Source organism: Condylostylus longicornis, unplaced genomic scaffold (assembly GCF_029603195.1).
Source record: "Condylostylus longicornis isolate FDR11 unplaced genomic scaffold, ASM2960319v2 ptg000063l, whole genome shotgun sequence".
In the NCBI taxonomy this organism is placed as follows: domain Eukaryota; kingdom Metazoa; phylum Arthropoda; class Insecta; order Diptera; family Dolichopodidae; genus Condylostylus; species Condylostylus longicornis.
In genome coordinates, this window is record NW_026578031.1 from 925,930 (window position 1) to 950,930 (window position 25,001).

General features: G+C 26.6%; 1 protein-coding gene across 1 annotated transcript in view; it reads left to right on the forward strand.

Annotated features, from left to right (window-relative positions):
• LOC129612200 (zinc finger protein 287-like) overlaps positions 1–19,270 on the forward strand; it is a gene marked incomplete at its 3' end in the record, with an annotated part of 53,291 nt that extends 34,021 nt beyond the window's left edge. The window contains exons 4-7 of the mRNA XM_055525719.1: positions 146–189; positions 2,532–2,600; positions 18,696–18,784; positions 19,138–19,270. Of these exons, the coding sequence (XP_055381694.1) occupies positions 146–189; positions 2,532–2,600; positions 18,696–18,784; positions 19,138–19,270 (335 nt within the window). The remainder of the gene's footprint in view (positions 1–145; positions 190–2,531; positions 2,601–18,695; positions 18,785–19,137) is intronic.
• Between the last annotated feature and the right edge of the window lie 5,731 nt (positions 19,271–25,001).

A 25,001-nucleotide genomic window follows, 5' to 3' on the forward strand; every position in this document is an offset into this window, starting at 1 on the left:
AAATCTAGGCACATTTAGGCTATCTATAACTTTTGCACTTACAAAAACTGAACTGCATTATGACCTCTGATAAATTGACCTCATCTAAATATTTTCAAAGATTTTTACATTTACTATTATAAATTTTTTTTTTTTTTTAATATAGAAATACTGTTGAAGGAGGATAAAGAAAAAGACATTATTGAAACGGTAAGTAGAAAAGTCAGTTAAAACTTCAAATGATGGTAAGTATATAAAAACAGTTTTGAAAATTCTTAAATCGTTTTTATGTTTTCCTCGTTGTTTCTTTTTTATGTTTTTTTTTTATTTTTCAAATTTTAAAAGTTTTACTTGCAAATATAAAATTTCCATATAGATTTTGGGCATTATCAAATTTAGTTTGTTTATAGTATGTGGACAAAGATCATCATCATTAAGAGAAAACTAAAAAAAACAAAAATGAACCTTTCTTCATGAAAATTAAATGTACAAAAAATATTTACATATTTACAGACTTACAAGTATTCTACATTTTGGATCCTATACTTGTACTCTGATACTAATATTGCCTATATCTGTATATTTAGATCAACTCGTGAACTATTAGTGATGTAACTTATTTATTATTTTGGGCACTATATACAACGAATCAATAATAAATATATTAAATTGATATAGAGAAACCAATTTGGAATGTACCGTAACATGGAAATCCGAGAAAATAAAATATAGTTAGTTAGATTATGTTGTGTGTAATTGAATTTCTGCTAAATTATTTAAAAATTTCATTTAATTATTCACTACCACCATCACTTCCTCATCGATGTCCCATTAGTTAATTTGGAGATCATTTATTGGATGAATAATCCCCAAAATCGTTGTAATCAACAATTAGAAAATAATTGAAACTTCCATGTAGTAACATGAATACGTTCCTATTTGAAGATATACCGAATCCTTTGGGCGACATAAATGTAGTCTTCAATGCAATTTGCAACATCAGTACATACCTTTCCTTTTGTTCATTCGTGATTTGTTTGGTCAGTTAATAAATTGCATTCCAATTAGATCTATTTTTTACAAGTAGTATTAAAAAAGCAGTGCAAGGATTTTCATGAGCATATCTGGCTTCCAGGTCTTTGGGACTGACTAAGAGATGACGCAAAGTCTAGTATCATTCTGGAAGTACATGTTCCAGATTAAAACGCTATTTTTGATGCTTGATTGTCAATGAAAACGTGAATTTATTCGTAAATTACAACTCTGTCCATAATACCATTATAATAATATTGATAATGATAATTATGATAATGATGATGTTGATGATGATGATGATGATAGTTGATTTAATTTCCATATAGTTTAATTTTAGTTTTTTTTTGTCTTATTTTATTCATTTGGTTGTCGTTGTTTGACTATGTTTTTTAGTGGACCCTAAAAAAGGAATTATCCAAGCTTGTTATAAATGTATTCACGCAATCACGATCTTATGCTTAAGGTAATATATAAAATTTGTTTATTTATTTATTTTTTTTTTTTCTGGGATTTTAAAAATTAAAATTTCGTATAAATTTAAAACAAAAAATGTAGTAAATAAAAAAGAACCATACAAAAAGTTAAAAGTCCTCCTTTAACTCTTGTTTTAATTTAAAAATATCAGTAGAATAAATATTATAAATTTTTGTTCTGTTTTTGTTATTATTATTATTTTTTCAGAAAGAAACCAAAACTAAAGAGACGTAATAAATAAAATACAAGTATATACTTACATAACGATTATTTACCAATACGGATCTTATATATACATTTTTATAATACTAACTTGTTGTTCTGCATAATTTTTTGTAAAGACAAAATAAAATGAGGAAAATCCCTTTGGAAAATTCAAATTGCTTTAACCAATTAACGAAAATTTTATTCAGATAAGTTGTTCGCAATTCATATAAGATATTGTTCAAGAAAATTATTATATGATAATAAACAAAATATATGTATGTGTATTAAAGATACTACATACTACACATAACGTAAATATATATACAGTAGAAGAGTGAAAAGTAATAAAAAACATAAGGAAAATTTAAAAAACAAAAAATTGTCATATCGCATAAATTTGTAATTTTTCTTCTTCTTCTTCTTTTTGTATTCGCAAATAGAATTTCAATTTTAATAAGGAAGCTGAATAAAATCACAAAAGCATTATGTAAAATTGCTTTTTGTTTTTCTTCTCATTTTGTTCAAATAAAAAGAATAAAGAATAAGAATTAATAAAAATAGAAAATCTTCTTCGAAATTAACTTTATTTTATAAAATACTTGTTGCAAAATTTATAACTTAGAATTTGTATAAAATTAAAGTTTAATGTCCTCTTTATAATGCGGGAGTACCTATGATTTATTCATTTTCAAAATATTTAATTATAATAAATTGCCTTAATATAATATTTGTAATTTTTAATAGAATAACTTATATCAGATTTAATTTTTATCGAAATGCGCCTTTTGATATGCAATCTTTCAAAATATTAAATAATTTTCAGAATTGTATTTCAGATTTCATATCGTAAATTAACGGAATTACCTGGTAATGGTTGCTGTTGTTATGGCATCGAACCTCATAAGGTGGGTATATTCCATATTATATAGATATGTCTATATTCAATAATAGAAAGTATAATTATAGTATTACTGGATGTCCGTTCCAGTTAATACACAATAAATATCGAAATTTCGTATATGTAATAGATAGTATATCAGCATAAAGCTCATCAAATATAATGTATGTGCAAGTACAATCTGAAATGTCCACAACTAAATAAATATGTAACGAAATCATCTAAAAAAAATTATGAAGACTTTGAGTCTGAAGGGTCATATGCTTTGCTGGTTGATCTGACTGATGTAGCAGGTTAGCAACACCCCAATTAGTGCAAATACGCTGGCTTGCTAACACCCGTGACCACCAGATCGCCTTCGAACATTTGATAACAGGTTATCAGTCTAGTTCCGCCTAAAGCAGGACACTCACAGAGATACAGCAAAAATGTCTTCTGACAGTTGCGACACAATGCATTTAAAAGCAATCACAGTCTAGTCTCATGTTCCCTCAGCGGTCAGTGTCTCGTGTACTAACCCGAGACACTGTCAGCAACCTGCAACTTCCTAAGATTATATTTTGCCAACACCTTCCTTGCTCTCTCGTACGCAGAAGGGGCTTCTTCTTATTGGTTTTGCCTATCGGCAGGATTTCTTGCTGCAGATTTCCCTGGTGAATGCGACATTCCTTTGCTGAAACAATAGATAATGCCTATAAATATATATCTTAACAGTGTTGATGTGAATCACAACCTGTTCTGCACTGAAAGTCTCTATGCATTTTACCACCCCGATCATTTCTCAATATATTTGTGTCCACACTCGTTAGGAAGACTACATGAATCGGACAACCGGAAATGTCTCGGGGAAAACCCAAGCACCGAAACCATTTCCATTTTCGAAAAAATCGGTGAATAAAGCCATCTTAAAATGTCGTAATTGGCCTGACAGGGAGCAAATTCAGTGCAAAAGCTCTTGACGAATTCTAATCTATAGGAATACCTGTAGTTCGTAATCAAATTTAGCGCATGTAGTGTAATATTCTTAACAAATTGAGCTGATCAATACACGAAAACTGTTCATTCCATTAGAAATGCTTTTAAATTGAATTAATTTTAATAAAAATTAAATTTATTATACAATCTGTTTAATTAAATAAAAATTATAATAAATTAAAAGTTAAATAAATTTATTAAAATTTCAAAACAAATTTGCATATCAGCATTAATATAGAAACAAAAAGCATCAACGCATTTTATATGTTATACTTGATTTTGATTTTAAGAAATATGGAATTAATTGTTTTATACACGTTGTTAATTTTATGTAAATTGATAAAATTCAAAAAAAGATCCTGGAAACTTAAACAAATTTCTAATTGGCATTTTGTTTTATAATAAAAAATTTTATTATGATATTAATAAATTAAACACCCACAAATTAACATTAATATTAAATGTAAGTATAATGTATAATAATATTGTAATTTACCCTGCGATTTAAGAGTTTTGATACAAGTATATAAAAGATTAAAATTTTATCACTTTTTTATGATATCTTATGTGTTATAACACAAGTTTATAGAATTAAACACAAATTTAATTGAATCAGAGTTATCTAGAAAAAATTATCACCTGCATTATAACATTTATTTTATATTATTATACTAATATAGAATTCATTATAACAGTATTTTTATATTTTCTTATAATGAATTATAATGATTACTAGACGAATGACAAATATTTATTGGTGTTATTTTCTTACACATACAATATAATTTTATTATATCCGGAATTATTAAAATGTCTGCATTATAAAATTGAATTTACATACATCATAAATTTAATATGAATAAAATAAAATGCAAAAAAGAAAAACTAAATACTTTATTTGTTTTATAATATTGTCAGACCTTATTTGAATATTTTAATATTATAAAATTAATTTAACTTGGCTGTTTATAAGATATGGGTACTTTATAATAATATTCAATTATTCTAATTAGAAAGTAATAATATGCGCTATAGTGCGCATAGTTGTGCTATTGAAAAAAAATTTATGAAATATTATACGATTCTGATTATTAATTTATTTTACTGTTTAACATGACGAAAGTAACAGCACATAATTTTATTAAATTGACAGAGCATATATGAGTTCATTTTACAAATTGAATAATATTATTACTCTATATACTACACAAAAATAGGTAATACTTATAGAAACACTCCTTATTTTACGCAATTACTATGAATTTCAGAATATTATTTAAAATTTAGTTTTATTTTTATTGAGTAACAGGTTTAAATTTTATATTGATTTGAAGAAAAAAAAAAAATTTGTAACCATTGAATAATTTAATTAATAAGTTGACCACGCAATATTTTGAATTTATAAAATTTTATTCCACTTTATTCTATTTGTAGTGCTTAGAAGAATAATTTTAGTAAAGTAAAGAAACGGAAAGGTAGGACCATAGCGAAAAACAACGAACAATCGAATAAACAAACAACCGAGAGCAAGAGGAGCTGCAGTACTAATTAAGCCATCGAGTGAAAGAACACGCTCCACCAAGAAATGGGTGGAGTGATTGATAAATGAGAAAACGATTTTTGAGAAGATAAAAATGAGCCCTTTTGCTGCGAAAGTAAGGGAACGAAAGGTTTTAAAAATTGATATCAGTGAAATATGCGACGAAGAACTAGTTAATATAATAAATAATAACCAAAATCAGAATTGGGTAGATCAGTTACAGAATTCGGCAGGGAACAGAAGTTGTGTGTTCAAATAATGGGCAAACTGCGCAGACGATCTTTTAGCAAGACTCGAAATTGTAATTATAAATTAACAGTATCGAAAGAGAAGTAATTAGAGTAGGTTCAACAACAAAAGTGAAACGGCACATGTTTGGTAGACAACTATTTCGCTTAACTGAAAACAGAAATTGTCGCGGAATAATCGACATATATCAAGAGCCGTCTTCAGAAAAAAACGAGTCAAGCATTTATTCCACTAATAGAGGACAGGAGTTGTAGGACACATAGTAAGACATTGAAAATCAATAAAGGGCCAAGACTCGTTTTCGATTTATATGACGGGTTACCTTCACCTTCATGTAAACCGTAATTTACCTATTAAACGCGTTAGAGAAATTTTTATAAACAGCTAAATAGAACTAAATCACAGGCGAATACAAAGGCATCTTTAATTCGGTTAGAACACAAATTTTTACTAAAATTTTCTTGTATACAGCTGAGATTTTCTCAAACATTTAAAAGTATTCAAGCTCTTTTTTTTTCAATTTAATTAAATAAACTCACTGCGTAATGTGCTCTCGTTTCACTTTAAAATTTTAAATAAATTCATGATGTTAAAAAATGATAAAATATTTCACATATACATACATAAGAGTATAATTATATGTAAGGCAACATGCATTACGCACATTATATTTTATTCTTTTCAAATATTTCGGCTAAATTCAAGGCAACAGAATAAAGTTCTATTATAATTTTAGAATTCTTCATAAAATTTTAATCAGATATGTGTATGTATTTTTTTTTGCGTTTATAATACATATGAATTTTGTATATTAAATTTTTAAGTCTTTTTTATACCTGTACGAACGTATGTTCGAAGGGTATACTAAATTTGCCTTACCGTTTGTAACGCTAAGAAATAATGGTCTGAGATATAGACACAAATGCATGTTTTTAAGTGATCAGCTTCAAATTTTGAGTGGACTTTGTTTGCTCATCCCAACGATAAATCAAAAACTAATTGAGCTAAGTTCACCAAATTTTCAGAAATGATTTATTATAGTAAATGCAAGAATTCTATTTAAATTTGATATGATCGGGACACTGGTTCGGGTAGCTTCCATACAATTTCAAAATTTATTTGACTATACTCAAACTATAAAAGCTGTGATATTGAAATTTTACACAAGTAAATATATTAGTAGGACCAATATGTTTTATAAAAGTGGTTGAAATTGCTTGGTTCTTTCTGGTAGCAGCCATACAACTTCAATAGTAGTTTTGTACACACATTATTTCGAAAAACACAATACTGAAATGTTGCATAAATTAATATGGTAATACGGCAACTTAAAGTCATAGTCTGTCCTATAGCCAGCTATGGCGTATTTATTCGCACATAGGATAACAAATTCGTATGGGTATCAGAGAACGACCCGGCCAACTATATTTTTTCTCGTTTTCTTCTTATTATTATTATTACAAAATCAAAAATATTTCTAGATCATATACATAACATACGATATTTACGCGTGTATGCACCTTGATTACTTGTACTTTACTGGGAAAAACAATAAGAAAGTAATCAAAAAGAAAATATTAATAGTAACTACCTATATTATTGCGAATATTTTTTAAACCTTATGCGTTGGTTACATATTTCCGTCCAAAATGAATAAAAAAAGAAAAAAAATTTCATTTTTAATCTCAGTTAAATCTTTAATTTTTATTATTTTTCTTCTTAAATTTTGTATTTGTTTTACAAAAATATATGAGGAAAAATAAAAAATATTGCATATTTTTAACGAGATCTTTTTGTAATGATTACAATCTTTTCACAATTGTTATTTTTCATTTATATATATATACATAATAAGTAAGTTTGTATTTGCATAATCAAAGTTAAACTCTAATACAATTTTTATAACAATGTAGATTTTAGGTATACATCTTCTATACCTTTACCAACATACCTTATATTGTACTTTATATCCGATTTATAATAAACCGTTTTACTGGTATGCCATATACATTGAACATTTTTATGACAATTTAAAGTTTATTCATAATAATATGTAAAAAAAAAAAATCAATACTGCAATTATACACGAGGGTGGATTAATGCAGTCCGTCTCCTACAAGTAATTTTTTTTTTTTAAATTGCATATAAGAATTAAAAATAATAAGGAACCATTCAACATAACAATTTAAACTATAACAAACTCAATCGGTACTAAAAAACCACTAAAAGAAATCAACTTTTCAGCAGAATTCAAAACTAAATAAACAAAAAAAAAAAAAAAAAACAACCTACTGGAAAAAAATAAAGCCCCGTCTAATAAACTCTCTGTGGTGATCTCTTTTATTGTTTTTTGAATTTTATTTTCTCTTTTTATTTTTGTTTTGTTTTACATTTTTAGTGGTTTTATCAAGGACAAATTCACCTGTACCAGCATAACAATATAATGAATTCCAATAAAAGAAATAATAAAAAGAAAAAACCGGTTAGAATTGAATGCACATATATAGAGCGGTTATAAAGGTTAGGTGTATTACCAATCAACTAACCATTATAATATTTTGGTATACTATCCCATATATACACACGTTTATTTAATTTTTATTTGAACATTCTCGTTAATATGAGTACAACAATAAGAGAAGATCAATTGAAAAGGAATAAGATGGGATCATATTCTTTAAATATAGTAATTTCACTGTATTAAATTGTCTTGTATTTATAAAATAGTAAGTCTTGCCAGAAATAATAATATCATTGCGCCCGGCCCTGTGGATCATTTAGACGAGTGATGCGTATTAAGCTTAAGAAATTCGAAAACAAAGCGCATAAGGAAGATAGAAGGAGGAATGACGTCCTCTGGGAAAGCACGCGCCGAATATCGATAACGCTTTGGCCATGTAGGAATGAGAAAATGATGTTAATGTCGTATAATAAATTGGACTTCGGCATGTTAATTAATTCATTGCCCGGCGACTGTTCCTTATGTAAGATGAATAAGAAATTAAGAGCTACTGTTAATAGGATGTTAATAGGAGATAATTGAGTATGGTCTCCGCGCGTGCACATCAAACCATGTTTGATGTGGAGGAGAGAATGCTTTTTTGGAAATTACTACTTTAATGATTTGGAGCAGTTATAGGAAGCATCATTGACACAGATTCTGTGGCTTGCAAAGAGATTAACTGGCTACGTGTTGAAGATTTTTACTTTTCTCTGAAGAGGGTGATTGACTAAGGGATTTTTATTAATTTATAAAAATGATTATAATATGTAATAATAAATGTTATACCTTTACATAAGATACAGGTACTTATAATCTTCAATTTTACACACAACAACCATATTGAATAAATACTCAAGGAAAGCAAAATCATAACAATCGAAAAAAGACTCGTAAGATACACAATTCTTTAAGGAACAAAAGAAAAATAGACGCAAAAGAAATACCAATTTTTTTTTTTTTATTCTAAATATATGCACAGACATAAAAAAAAAGGAAAAAATTACGTAAAAACCTACATTATGTATGTATACAAGAATATATTACGAACCCGCAGAGTTGTACGGACAAGTGCATTTTTATTCAGATAATATTCATATATATATATATTGTTTTTTTCCAATCCATCCGACAGCAACAACAGTGATTCTGATGAAACAGAAATAATAAATACCAAAAAAAGAAAAAAAAAAAGTCTAAAATATTCATAAAGCCGCGACTATAACTGCGCGCCTTCAAAATCACCGCATTTTGTTAAAAATGCGTATACAAAAAAAAAAATTAAATGCCAACATAATACAGGCATATACACACAACACAACCCTTTTACTCCTATTAAATACGATTCTTTTTTCTTCTCTTATCTCATCTCTTTTGGCTAAAATAATTTTATAAGATGAAAAATTCTAAATAACTTAAAAAGAATAAAAAACATTTTATGTATATGTAGAAGATGGTTAAATGGCTAGAAGCTATTCAAGAAAAACAAGCATAATAATTTCAAAAAAAAAGAGAAAAAAAAAACATAATCATTGCCGCTTTTATCCAACACCTTCATTTAACATTAATTCTTTTACTTTATCCTCACTCCAAATTTAATTCTTAGCAGCATTGTTGCATTCTGTTCATTTTCTGTTTTTTTTTTTTTTAAGGATTTGTTCTTCTTATTTCTGTCCAGAAGAATAAACCTGTATATTTTTTTTTAACTCTCTTTTTGAGGTTTAATTTTTTTTTTGTTTTGCTGTAAATTTTGAAAGGAGCTTTAAGTGTGGGTTTTATAACTTTAAGCCTGTTTTATTGTCATTATTATGCATATATATATATATATATATATATATATATATATTATAAATGTGTGGATTTACCTGTCTTTAATTTTGAATATCCTTTTGCATTTAAAATGAAAATTACGTTAATAAAAATTAAATAGCAAATAACCAGAACAAGAGAACAAAGTGATTGGATTGTATTCGATTTGTGACAGAAGAACAGCAGAAACTTCATGTGAGGTAAGAAATATTGTAAAAAAAAAATTTTAAAATTACTTTATTAAAATATTAAATTATCAGACTTTTATATTTTAATCTTAATTTATAATTTTAAATATCCACCAATTGGCTTTCATTTTTTTTTGGTTCTTTTACCATACCAAAGAAAAAGCTGTCTTATAAAAAGTAATAAAAATTTTGAGGATTATTTAATAAAAAAAAACAACATTGTAAATTTCACAAAAAATTTTATTTAATTAGCTGTGCACTAAGGTAACTGGTACACGCTCCCTAAAAATAAAATCGAACATTATTCATCACTATCCACAGTAATTATATTGAAGAATATTGATTATAATAGAACATTTACGGCGGGAGACAGCGTTTAACAACAATATCAAACATACATGCGAGTACATAAATCAAGTATTTGAAACAATAACTGAACATATGGGGAATACTGTAGAGACAATGAACACAACACGAATAAGATCTATTGAGGCTGTAAAAGCATACTTACAATTTAGAGGAGCCAAAAGAACAATAATATTAATATATTCAATTAATTCTCTCTTTACATTTTATCTCTCTTGCGGCTGAATTATGTATTAATCTTGTGTTATAGTAATTTTAAAGTAGTAGCAGTAAGAGAAATTCCGCCAACTCTTTAAAATCTCCAAACTGAAACTCACTTAAGTATTTTCTCTTTTATATCCTCTGGAGGTGATACTCGTAGCGGAAAACGCGAAGTATGCCTTGACTCATAATCATGGCATCCTCTCTAAAAAAACTCTTCGCCATATTATGAAAGAGAGAGTGACTCGTGAAAATTCCGATTGCATTAATTGATTGAAATTCTTTCGAAATCAGAGATAATAGAGCCAGGATTCTTGCTGTGGTTCCTCCTCAGAAATGACACCATGGTCGTTTAATATGATTGGAAATTATTACAAAACACTGCTCCTATTATTCTTATATCCTTCTCTGTATATAATGATCCTAAGCTCTCTCAATGACAAAAACACCGAACCCCTATTTTATTTCGTCTGCCATGGTTTTTAACGTAGCTAAACTATAAACAGAAATGTATTCTCTCCGGTAAAAGTCATTCTCAATTCCTGTCAACTGGAAATCATGACTCCATATTCCATCAGAAAAATTTCATGTTGACACCATATAATTCTTTCACAGATCGCCAATACCCAAAGTATATTCCTTCAAAATTTTATTGGGTGTATAGCTCTCATTATTTTTAGAAATTCAGAATAATATGAAGTATTCTTTTAACGTCAACTTCTAATTATAATGGCATTTGGTGTATTAAACTGAAAAGCCACTTAATATTTCTTATTTGAGTTATTATTGAAGACAAAAGAAATTTAATACAAAATTTTAATATTCTTGGGATTAACTTGAATCAATTATTTTTCTTAAATATTCAATAAGTATGAATAGAACAGCTTTTAATCTTTCTTCTAAAATCTTTTGAGTGCTAATAGTTTCTATTTGTATAAGCTTTCTATTTGTAATTTCTTATATAAAATTCATAAATTCTAAAAGAAAATCCCAGAATCTATATTGTGACGTAAAATGATCGTCGAATATATTTTTAATAAAAAATTGATCTATAAAAGTGTCACTAACAGCTAATCAAAATTTAAATGAATTCTTTTTATTTTTTCTCTTTAAATTTTTATTTATGTACTAACAATGCGTACACATAGGGAATCAGGTGCTGTGCTCTCTATATATTACAATATTATTAAATATAAAGATCCGATTTCGGATATCTTTTTCTACTTTTAAACTTTGTTTTTTATGGGCATATTATACACAAATATACAAAATAGTTTTTTTTTTTTCATTTTAAATAATAATATATGGATTTATAAAATAGAATAAGATATTTAACAAATTTTATTATTATACATACACACCAACATACATCTATATTAAATGTATGTAGCTATACGTAAAAAATATTGAAAAATAATCAATAACAGCGATCGGTCAGAAATGGTCATATATTAAAAATTAATTGATATGAAACTATAGATAGTTACATATTTATCCATAAAATATTGGTGACGACCATCATCATCATCATCGCTAGCACTACCACCAACATCATCATTACATTATTATTAATTTTTATTAAACAAACAACCATACCAAAAAATTATAATTTAACACATTTATTATAATATTATGGGCATTATGGTCGTTATTACACATCATAACAGTTTGTATATAGAAATATGTAGTATCGTCATAGGTGCATTTTAATGTTATTATAATAATAATAATAAAAATAATAATATAGATAAGAGAGCATCGATCGGTTGGCGGTTGTGACGCATGGCAACAGTCCGCGGTCATTATTGTTTGATTTTTTTTTCTTTCTCGATTTCAATTGATATATTAAAATTGTCTTTCTTGGTGGGCCTTTCAAAATATTCGATTATTGTTTTTTTTTTTTTCAATATTATCTATAATATTATAATTTTTAATATTGGATACCGCAATGTGATCGAATATTGTATTTTAAATTATATAAAAGATATTATGGTAAATAAAATAAAATAATTATATAAAATTCTACAAAAAATTCTATAGATTGAAATTTTATTCTAAAATAGACTTATTTATTAGACTGTTTTGATTGAACCCATACTATAAAAATTTTAATCTTCTTTAGAGAAAATTTTAAAATTTGGGGATGAATAGCTCATCTGTAAATTATTTGAAACATTATAAATCGTATATTATAGTTATGTTGTGCCATTACTTCTTAAGCCAACAACAGAATTAATCAATGGAATACAGTCAATTCAAATTTTGAATACAAAAATTTTAGTATTTAACTCGGTGTTCTATGTAATAAATGCCAAGTTCAATTAGTTAAATGTCACATTTTAATGACAATAATAGAAACACACGACTTTACTGACAATTTCCTAAAAAAATTTATCTATTTTCGAATCGTTACAATTAATCTGTCATGTTATTCACTTTTTATTCACTTTCAAATCAGAACTCTCAAATGGATGTTTTACTTTTCCAATAAAATTACTCATTTTTTTAATTTTGAATTTTTCATTTTTTCCCAAATTATCGATCGAACGCCTCACTTTCAATTTCAGAAAAAAAAACGAAATACGCAATACGAAAATAATTTTTCTCACTCGAAAATTCACTTTCTTCTTACTTTCCGAGTTACTCACTTTCTTCTTACTTTCCGAGTAAAATGGCGAAATAGCGACGATTAGGCCCTTAATGTTGGTATCGGAATTAACTTATGAGAAAAGTGCAATGAGTTTTTTTGATAATTTTTCAAATATTTTTTGCTGAATTAGATAGTCTTTAAAATTACCTTGTATATGTACTTATTTTCTAATATAATCACTCATTCTCTCTGAAACGCTCATTATAATGTTGTTTTCATATTCCATTATTAAAAAAACATTTGAAACATTCATGCGATGCGTCTTACACAATAATATGTGAAATTGTAACTCATTAGACTCTAATAATTCCAAACATCGTTCCAGGAGAGTAAAAGCTCAAAACTCAAACTCTCGGCTGAAAGAAAATTAAAATTTTAGAGAAAAATATTTTAGAGAATTTTATTTAAATATTTTAAGAGAAAAACACAACATGCAATTCATAATACGAGTTCATATTCTCCCCAAGTGTCACATACATTCTACATAATTATGTTTATACGTGTACATATTGTGTTTTTAAATACATACATACACAAATTTTGTATTTATTATTTTTAACACTTTTATCTCAATTTAAGGCTCAATATATTTTTATTATTATGACTTTATAGCATTTTAGAGAAGCTAATATTGATTTCCAATTACATGAAATAAAATTTTGTTTATAAATTTACATATATACACATACCATATACATACTAACGCCATATTATTTTTATATTTTAAAAAGGAAAAGAAAAAAATATTTTGATAACTTTTTTTAATGTGAGAAATATATTTTAATTCTTTTTTTTTTTTTTTAAATGAAATCGAAAAAAAAAAAATATTAAAATTTCATTTTAGTTTAAATTTTAATTTTTTTTTCTTTTCTTACATTTTTTTTTGTTTGGGGGGAAAACCTAATGAAAAATGGCTTTGGGTGGGCCAAAAACAACACTCTTGGAAATTGGAGACATAAGAAAGTTGGTATATGGAGAAAATTATAATCGAGACAAAATATCTTTTAAAATTTTATTGAAATTTATTGGACTTTAATAGTTTTTATTATTAGTTTTTTTTTTTTTTTTATATTCATAAGATAACAATATGACATAAACAATAAGGTTAAAGCAGATTATCGAAATTGAAGCTGCAATTACTAAAAATACAAGTATGTTTGAATGAATGTACAACTTTAACTGATAGGTGGCATAAAAAGGAAAAGCTTAAAAAAATTAATTAAAGTACTAAATCAAGTGTTCGACTTTTATTTTAACATTAATGGCGTTGATAATAATGATTATAGGTAAGCATTATTACCATAATAAAAGAATAATTATGACTGCATTAATAAAAGTAATTTTTATGCAAAATTTTCTTTTTTTTTTTTTGTGTTTTTGCGTAAATATGGCAGCCATATTATTGATAATATTATTTTGTATTGTATGACAATGATGTAAGGAAATGTACAGATCCGTTTCTTGCAAAATTTTGAATGAATTGCGAAAAATGGAACAACAAAAAATTTTAATTTAATTTCATTCAGATTTAAATGAGCTTATTGGAAATTTTTAAAATTTAGTTTCTATATCGAAGTTTTCTAATATTCGTCATAGGATTTTATGTAAAATAGAATGGTTTAAAAAATTTCAAATGAATTGATTCCATAATCAGTAATTAATAATTGAAAATCATTTTCCCTTTGGCAAAACTCAAATTGTCCATTACTATTCTTTATGAATATTTTTGAATGAATTTATCGAATACTGCCCTTAATTGTAGAAGGTAACATCGAAGAAATGCAAAGCATTTTATGATTACATTCGTGAGACATCTTCAGCTCTTCTATATTCAGTATATTAAATAAGTTAATATGTTATTGACCTAACTATGGTAGAAGCTGTATAAAATAATTACACCAGAAAAGTATATTCACTGATTAATATAAAAACTAAAACAAAATAAAGGTTCTAGATAATAAAAACTTTTGCTCTTCGATTTAAAACTCGGGCGGAATTTTATAGAAACTGACATTTCTATTCGATTGTAATGTCAGTGTTTATATGATTTTAATTTACAGCTAAATGTATGCTAAACCGTCCGCCACTTTTTTAGCGTATACTTAATAACAGTCAATATATATTCAATAAAAATCAAGTTGCTACATAATAGTTTAAAATAATATGTGAAAATTCAAAAAAATTCATGTTGACGAAGTAATTTTCGGGATTGTCCCGGTTTTAATGGGCCGAATTTGTTGAAGAGAGCATCTCAGTAACATGAGGTCAGTCGACCTTTTCGATGAACCGCGTCATAGCACTGACTATGGGATGCATGAACCGGTGACGCGTATGCTGCGAGAAGTTAAATTGTATTCGTTTGTTTTTTGTATATACGTAAGTAAGAGGGTGCTTAAGACCAGACTTGGTGGTAGCATTGACTTTATTTAATTTATTCTCAATTTGTGTGACACTTTCTATTGACTCACCTCACATTAGTTGTATAAATTTGAGTTCGGCTGTTTATTTCTTAATTTACCTATTAATCTTAAATTTTTATTACTAATATTATCCTTTTCTCTCTTTTTCACTTTTCCTTCCCTTTCCATCTATAAATGGTGACGATTTTATTTATAGTTACTGATATACACGTTTGTTAGCTAAGTGATGTTTATTTTGTTATACTAGATGCTTGTATACTAACCAATCGTCTAATATATAATTATAATTTCCGAATACAATAAGAAGAATACTAGAACATTATCGGGATACTTGTATATTTTTAATGTATACAAGTTCTAAATAAGAAATTTGTATACAATTTTTAAAACATTATTAAAATTAATTGTTATATTCATTTAATGAGAACTTGAACTTATTTTATTTTCCATAGTATAACAGTTATAAAAAGGTCAATTTCTACTAAAGGAATAAATTTTATACAAAAATTTTTTTTTTTTTTGTTTTTTTGGAGAAACAATTTCCATTTGATTTTGTACAAACATTCTTTTTGCCGGCTTTTAACATTTTCATTTAAGAATATACATGAAAAATTCATCTTATATAAGTCAAAAAATCTGAATTTCCTGGGAAAATTTTTAAAATTTCTTTTACTCTTTTTGTAATTTCTATTTATATGCAAAGAAGTAAAACTGAAAAAAAAACTAAATAAAATAAAAATTTGCAATATTGTTTATTGCAGCTTATAAAAACTTCTCAATAATTTTTCAAAAAAAAAAAAAAAAAAAAAAAAAAACTATTTAATTCAAACATGTAGATAAAAGTATTGTTAAATTCTTTTCGATTTTTTTTTTTTTTCATTCTTTCTAAAATTGTCCAAGTACATCACTTTCAAATTAAGAGAAAAACTCTTGAGTTTAGGTTTTTTTTTTTTTTTTTAATTTTCTTAAAGCTTACCGGCATTTTTGTGTAACAAAATTTCGAATAGTCTATAACGAGGATATCAGATTTTTCTGCTTTTTCATTTCTTATTTTCTCTTCTATATAGACGCTAATTTTTTGCTTTTCCTTTAATTTTCTTTAGTTTTCTTAAACAATATTTGGTATTGTACCGAACTAATTCTAATCAATTTAAACAAAGTTAACATATAGTTAAAATTAATTTAAAAAAAAAAAAATAATAATAAATACTTAGTAGAAAACATAACATAGAACACTTAAGTTAAAATGTTCGATTTTTTGTTTTTTTAATTTAAGAAAATTTGCCGCCATCGTCACTATAACTGCAATACAATATTAACTATAAATACAAAACTGTAAGTACACATTATACGGTATATTACTTTATGAACATAAATGTTATTGCTAAATATGTAAAATGCTTTGTGAAATATACTTGAAATAAAAACTGCTGCTGTTGCTGATGCAGTTACTATATATTTGTGCCCATATATACCGACGACCATCATCATTATCATTACTATTATTACCATTACCATCATCATATTGTAGTCATCATGTATATAGTATATATTACCGCTTTTATGTTGACTTGTCAAAACATCTTGTAAGGTAATCTTTCATTGGAAAATGCACTTTACTGTATCCATTAAAAAAAAAAAAAAAATCCTGTAATTGTAATGTAAAAAGCCGACACAATGTTATAAAATAAACTATTATTATTAAAACTATTCTGCTACATAATGTGTATATATGTAGTACTATAATAATATTCTTGTGAATTAACTTGGTAAGGAAGATGAAAACAACAAAAAAATAAGAAATGAAAAGGTAAAAAAATTCTCATATCTCTATTTTGGTTTATAGCATTTTTTTTATGCCCATACAAACGTATATTCGAAGGGTATACTAAATTTGCCTTACCGTTTGTAACGCTAAGAAATAATGGTCTGAGATATAGACTCTGTAGTATATATTTTTGATCAGCGTCGTAGCTTTGCCTGTCCTTCCATCCGTACCAATGGTAATTCAAAAATTAATTGAGCTAAGTTCGCCAAATTTTCACTTATGATTTATTATAGTACCAGAATCCCATTTAAATTGGTTATGATCGTGGTACTTTATTATATACAAATTTATTTGGCTATATGTCAGAAACTGTAACTGCTGTGATATTGAAATTTCATACAAAGAAATATATTAGTAGGCTCAATGTGTTTTAAAGAAATTTCTTCGCTTCTTGTGGTAGCTGCCGTACAATTTCAATAGTAGTTTGGCCATATTTTAGAAACTATTGAAAAGTACTGAAATTTTGCATAAATTAATATAGTAATACAGCAACTTAAAGTCATAGTCTGTCCCATAGTCAACTCTGAGATATTCATAACTCGCACGGGAATTACAGAGTTGACATGGTCAACTCACTTTTTTTTCCAATTTTTTTTTTGTAATTTCTGCCTCTTTTAACTATTTTTTCCGATATGCACTTTTAAGCGTTTTGTAAAATTTTATTTAATATTAAGCACATTTATTTTGTGCAAGGTGTTTTAACAGGTAAAACAATAAATATAAGTAAGAACAAAACAAAAAAAAAAAATATTTTCTATTATCGCGTTTTTGTTTTTTTCATTTTCCACTTTTCACATATAGGTGAATTTTAATACAATGCAAAAAATTTATCGACTTTAATGGGTAAAATTTGAATGTTCACGGGTTAAAATTACAATGAGAAAAGCAAGCAAAAAATAAAAAAATAAAATGGTAGCCTCACATTTAACCTGTGATACACTATTTTTAGAGTGAAGATCGTTTGCTTGATTTGTTTCTATTTTTTTTTTGTTTTCGTTAGTGTTGTTTGTTTGTTTATTGTAATTTTTTTGGTTATTACCGATTTTGTATAACAAAAAAAAAATAGTAAAATTTCTATTATTTTTTTTTATTTATTTATTTTCATTACCATTATTGATCCTTTTTAAATTTTTGAAAAAAAAAAAGAAAATTTTTATTTCACAGACCTTTATTTGTATGTTGCTTTCAGTGTTACGTTTATAATAAAGAAAGAAAATTATAGGAAATGTCCATGAATATGGTTGTAATGTCCGTAATTCAAATTACGATAGCCATAGATTACATCACAAACACCTTATAACATTATTAAAATAATTTTAAAGATTTTTCAAAATTTTGAAAAATTTAAATATTTTTTAAAAATTGCATACTTCTAGGGTAATACCTGTATTATATTTGCGATGATTTCTGAAAAAGTCACGTTCCGATCATTTTATTCTGAACATGAAATTGTACCTGAGAATTTGTAATTTTACTTCAAACTGAGCTCAAAATAAATGCTGTTTTCAATTCCATAAATCTTTTGAATTAAGTTTTTGAATGAATGTCGCTAACAGAGCGCCGTACTGTCAACCAAGAGAAAATCACTTTAAATCAATTCTAAATTTAAATATAAGATTTTAAAAATCAAATTATAATCGTTTAAGAATTAGGAACTTCTTACCAATTAAACTCATGTATTAAAATCATATTATAATTGCTTATATCTCACAAGATTCTTAAAATACAAACTCCATTAAAATTTAGTTTCAATTTAAAATCAATTTCAAAGATTTTCAGTTTCAATTGATGAAGAAAATTTCATGGATTTTCTTATAGTATTGAAATGCCCTCAAAGCATAATATAATCGTAGTTATTTATGGAAAAGAATTAAATAATGTTTTAATAATGAAAATGGATGATGATAATAGCGTTGAATGTAATGATGATGATCCTTTACTGTATTTAAAGGTGTGCCTATATTTTTATTTTTTCTAATTTATTTTAAATACAAAATTTCTTTTTTTTTGTTTTTGTACTTTTCTATCGCATAGTATTCCTATACATTTTTATTCTTATTTATTTAAGAAACAATATAAAAATTGTAATGCATCTTATTTATCACCTTATAATAATGATACTCCCCCTCCTCCAATCTATGTGTTCTTCTTGTATACAAAATCACCTATTCAATTTAATTTTTATTTTCCGTCTCACTTATACACTTATGAATTTTACAACAAAAAAAAAAAAAACAATTTTATTTTATAACCGCGAATATAAAGTTTTGTGTAATGCTATATAAAGGTGATATCGTATAATCTATGCCGCTAAATTCCATTGTAATTGAATTTGTAAAATTTTACCAATAAATCGCACATATTATCGCTTAGAAACTATGTGCTATACTAAAAACAGAATAAAAAGAAAAATAAAATTTTAAAAAATTTTGTGACCATGAAAATGCATTCAGGGTTTCTTATTAAACCTACCTGTAAAAAGTTTTATTTTTATTAAATTTTGTTTGCTTGTTTTATTGAAACGGCGTATTTCAATATCAATATAAATCGTTGTTAAATTTATACCAACAAATTTTGCATTTGGACTACCTTTTAAATTGAGAATATTTTATATAAAGATTTAAAATTGGTGTGGCCAACCTTTTTATATATATTTTAATGGAATATGTCCAAGACCAGAGTTAATACAGTTGATTTTGTTTCAAGCGACGACAAAGGTTAGTGGTAATCTTCCACAGTTGTCTGTACATGGGTTACATGCGCAAAGAATGGAGATAAGTCGGGATGATTTTTTGTAACGAACTTTTGAGTTGTGTTGGTGAACTTAGTTCAAGAGATTTCCGAACAATTAGTTGCCGTTTATTTGTGCTGAAGACCATGGAAAGGCTGCTGGAGAAGTATATGAATGCAGGTTTGACTTGGATGAATTAATAAAACGGCTGGTGGTTGTTTTTTTTTATCAATTACGCAAGGATGAATTTGTGCAGACCTAGAAAGACGCATAACTTGGCCATAGTCATGAAGCATTGAGATGCTATTTGATTATTGGTTCTACGTATATATCTATTTTGACATATAGGACGCTGGTCTAGTGACAGACAATGTTCTGGTGTGGCAGCGTAAAGTGCAAAGGAAAATAGAAAAGGTGCAAAGAATGTCGTGTGAATAAATTATTTGCATTCTACGTAATGCGTCTACTAGAATAGCGGCCATTCTAAATGACCTCCAAAAGCGAGCAAGTTGAATACGGTCAGCGGAGGGTGACTGCAAAGGGCTCTTTAATGGGTTTATTCTCAAATTAAATTTACGCAGGTTGTATTTACTATTTAATATTAGATGCTTTATTCTGGCAACGTTTTTTTATTAAAAGGTGTTGTAATAGCAAATGAGTAATGACGCGATGTGATGGTGTTGTTCAGAGTTGTTCGAGACCTATAGATTTCTTGCTTTGTTTATGTAACTTTTATAGGGTTCATTTATTGAGTATTATCAATAAAATGGTTATTTGTATATATGTACATATATTCATAGTTTTTGGTGCTCTACTCGTGTTTAAGGTATTACATAGCTTATACACTGCTCTTTATTCATAATCGTAGTGAATTTTGTTTATTTTCGCCGTGATAATTCTTTACTTTTTTACTTAAGATTGCTTTATTTTTACGTTAAATGGAAGAATGCCCACTATATATTAAGTATAATAAATATACGGAAATTTTTATGCTCTAATATAAATGACCAAGCGAAAAATATTACAAGTAAAGGAAAGTTCCATAACACTACTTACATGAAATAAATTCTTTAATATTTTTCTTTTGCACTTATTTTGCTAGTGAAAGGTATAATAAAGTTAAAATGGAAATATATGTAAATTATTTGGTTAAAATTGTATAAAAAAATTGCAAAAGAACTGATTGTATATTGGATTTTACAAGAACTATGTGGTAGAAAAGGATTCGAAAAAAAAAAACATGAAAACTAAAGCTATGATCTTTGATATTCTTTGACATTCCACTGATTACAACATTATTTTCTTTCTTTTTTCTTTCGATGTTCTTAATGCCGCCATTAGTATAATTTTTGTCTGTAAAAACTTTAGTATTTTTTCTCTAGTTGATGTCAGAATGTGCAGTGCGCCTAATGAAATGAGTTTTAAGTAAATAAAAGAATACTTCTAAAGTCAATACTCGGTTATCGAATATCGCAGTTTTTTTTTTCTTTCTTGTTATATAGGACATTTTCGTTCCTTTCATCTGAATGTAATGTACTTCATGTTAAAAACTTCTGAAGTAGTGATTTCGCATTAATTGCATTTAAAGAGTTTGATGAGATTATAAGTTCGGAAAACAGAAAAAGTGGAAATTTTCTATGATTAAGGGAAAAATGTTGTACTTTGGAGATTATTGAATTATGCAATAAAATTTTTATAGTAAATATTACTTGAAGAAGTTTTAGAAAATCGGAAATATTCGGCTCCATTATTTAAATTAAAAACGGTAAATTTAACGGTAAGTCGATAAGTGAACACATTAATTTGCAATTTTCTTAACATTAAAACTTTATAACATAATATTAAGGATTTGTGTTTAAAGTCTTCATTGAGGTAATGAGAAATCTAAAGAGCTGGCTAAACTGAGGACGAAAATTTATATCACAAATGTATGATATTTCCAATGCTTAGGGAAGAGAGAATAGATAAGGAGAAAGAATAAAGAAAAAACTACTTTTAGTTGGTACACAGAGCACATAATTCAATCAAAGATTTAACGCTGAAGGAGCATGGAACAAGATCTAAAGTCTGCTATGACTGAACAGAAGCCGCCAAAACATTGCAGTTGTTGCTTTAGAAAGCCATTGTTTCTCTAGCAAAATGTATAAGAGACAGGGTATTGTCTCTTGGTTGTAAGAAAGTTGGTGTGGTAGAGAAATCGACACCTAATACGAGTACCTAATAAAAGAAAGAGTGCAGAGAGCTTCCAATTCAACTACTTGTGGCAGATTTCGGAATCATTGCAAATATGTTACTAATTATTTAAAATTTCCTTAGTTAATTTTTGAAATAATTGATCAATATGGTGGAAGAACATTTTAATAAAAGTGATTATTACAGTCAACATTAGTGTAAACTGTTTGCAAATAAGCGTGAATACCATTTAAATGATTCAATTTTTACTTTGTTCTTTTGTAAAAATCTAGGATAGTTTGCTTTAATGACTCGATATTTTCCATTTTTAAATCAATTATATTTTTTCAAATTCAATCACAGTTCACATTTCAAATTGCCTACATTGAATTTCCATCAATTTCCATAATTTGATTCACATTTTATAAAAAAAAAAAAAAATGTTCTCAAATCTCTTCCAATAGACTTCATTCTTCTAACTTTTTCTCTACTTAAATGTAAATTTTTAATCAAATGGTAAAAAAAAATCATCGCTGAATTTAATATTGACCATACAATACTTACACATAATTATGTAAGGTATGTACGTATATGAATGCACATAAAGAACAGGTTCGCAAAATCAACATTTGCGAAAAACAAAGAAAATATAAAAACAATATGGTTAAAAAAATTTACCTTGAAGCTTTACGTTCAATTTTCTCTAATAACATACACGGTGAATTTAATAATAAATTTAACAATCAAATCACCTGTCTAAAAGTTCAAAATTAGGAGAAAAAATAAACATAAAATAAGAATATGAAAAACAATAAACTTTTTTTGAAAAAAAAAAAAAACGAATTGTTCAGCGAATTTTCTAGTACATGAGAATTCACCTACAAAATTTGTAAATTTTTAAATTTGCAACATACTTAAAATAACAACAAATCTTAAGAAGAAGATAAACGCAACAATTTTAACGATTCTATTGATCTGTCAAATACACACAAAAAAAAAACAAAAAACAAAAGAGATTCTTAAGAATTTTTTTGTACAAAAGGAAGAATCAACAATTTTATTCGTATATCATCCTCCTACTCCTTATAGCTTCTTTATTTTTAAGGAATTAAATCAATCTTTCTTAAAGTTTTTCTTGCAAAATGAATTCAAACAAAAAATTCAAAATACAGTGCGGCGTCATAAGATATTTAAATTCGGAAGATTTACCAACCTAAATAATCGAAGAGATTTGAATCCATACAAAATAATACAGAATAAGAGACGATAATGGATTTAATTTTTGTAGTACTGAAATGCATTTTGTAGAAGAGTAACTATTACATCTATTCAAAATTCAAGACAACGAAATATAATTTTAAAAATTTAACATTGCATACTTATGGGGGTGGAAGACACTTATAAAAGAGTAATAATTTTTATACATTTCACATTGCATACTTATGGGGATGAGAGAAACTGAAACGTGAGTAAGAATTTCTGTGGTGGAATGGCCATTCCGTATGGTGGGCAATTTTCTAAAAACTTTGAATAGTAAATAACACCTTCAGTGAGACATTCAGACTGAGAGCAGTTCCTATTTACAAGAAAAAGATGATTCTAGAGAATTACCCACATGTGGGTAAGTGAGAGTTACAATTTGCAAGCAACTCAATCTTAGTAGGTCATCCGTCCGAACGGATAATTCTTACAAAATCATACCTAGTAATTTCATAACTCCTCAGGTCGTGTTTCCTGACAAATATTTAAATTTTGCAATCAGTAGCTTTAGAATGACAATAACCTTTTAATTTAGATAATCCGTAACACTACTGTACGCATGCTTTATTTAACCACAATTTTTCTTTTCTGTTTTATTTAATTTCGTTTAGTCTCAGTGTATAAAGAAGCGCAGTTTACATTTATGGAAAATTGCAAAAGAAGAAAAAACAATAAACATGATAGAAAAATCAACTTTATTAAGATATATCACATGGTCAGAAAAAATGACTTTTTCAAAAATATAAAAAAAAAAACAGAAAAATTGAAAACAGAGTAACATAAAGTTCTTCTAATAAAGGCAATAGAAAAAAAAAAAATAAACAAAATAACAAAAACAACAAAAGTAATAATGATAATAACAAACAAATCTTCAGATTTGTTACATGACAATTTATTATTGAACAAAAGCATTTTATATATGACCATACAATATATTTGTGCATAATACTCCGTATAATAAATGTATGTGAATGTATAAATAAAATATATATTGATTTCATACAATTATTAACAGTTAACAAGCGTATCATACCTCATTCTGAATTGATTTAAAGAAAACTTAGAAAAAAAAAACACAAAAACAAATAAAATTTTCTAAAGATATTCAACGCAAGATACTCCCATATACTCCCATACTCTTCATATGCATACTACATACAAATAGACAAAAACTTAGATGAATTATATTGTTTTTTTTTACTGCTCTATACACAAACTATCATGTAAGTAAGGAAGGAAAATACGACTGAACTATAAGACATTGCAATATTGTGCTATGTTGCTGCCGCTGTCTGACTTCAATACCATACGCAATTGGTAGTTATAAATAACAAACAAAAAAAAAATATAATAAATAAAACAGAAAACAAAGCAAAAATAGAAAAACAAACCGCGAGCTAGTGTTTGACTACTTTTATTCACTGTCTATAATTTTAGCTAATTGACATTTCTTTAAAAATTTATTAGAGGCCTAAAGCATTAGTTATTCACCACACTTATCTCTTTCAGTTTTATTTTT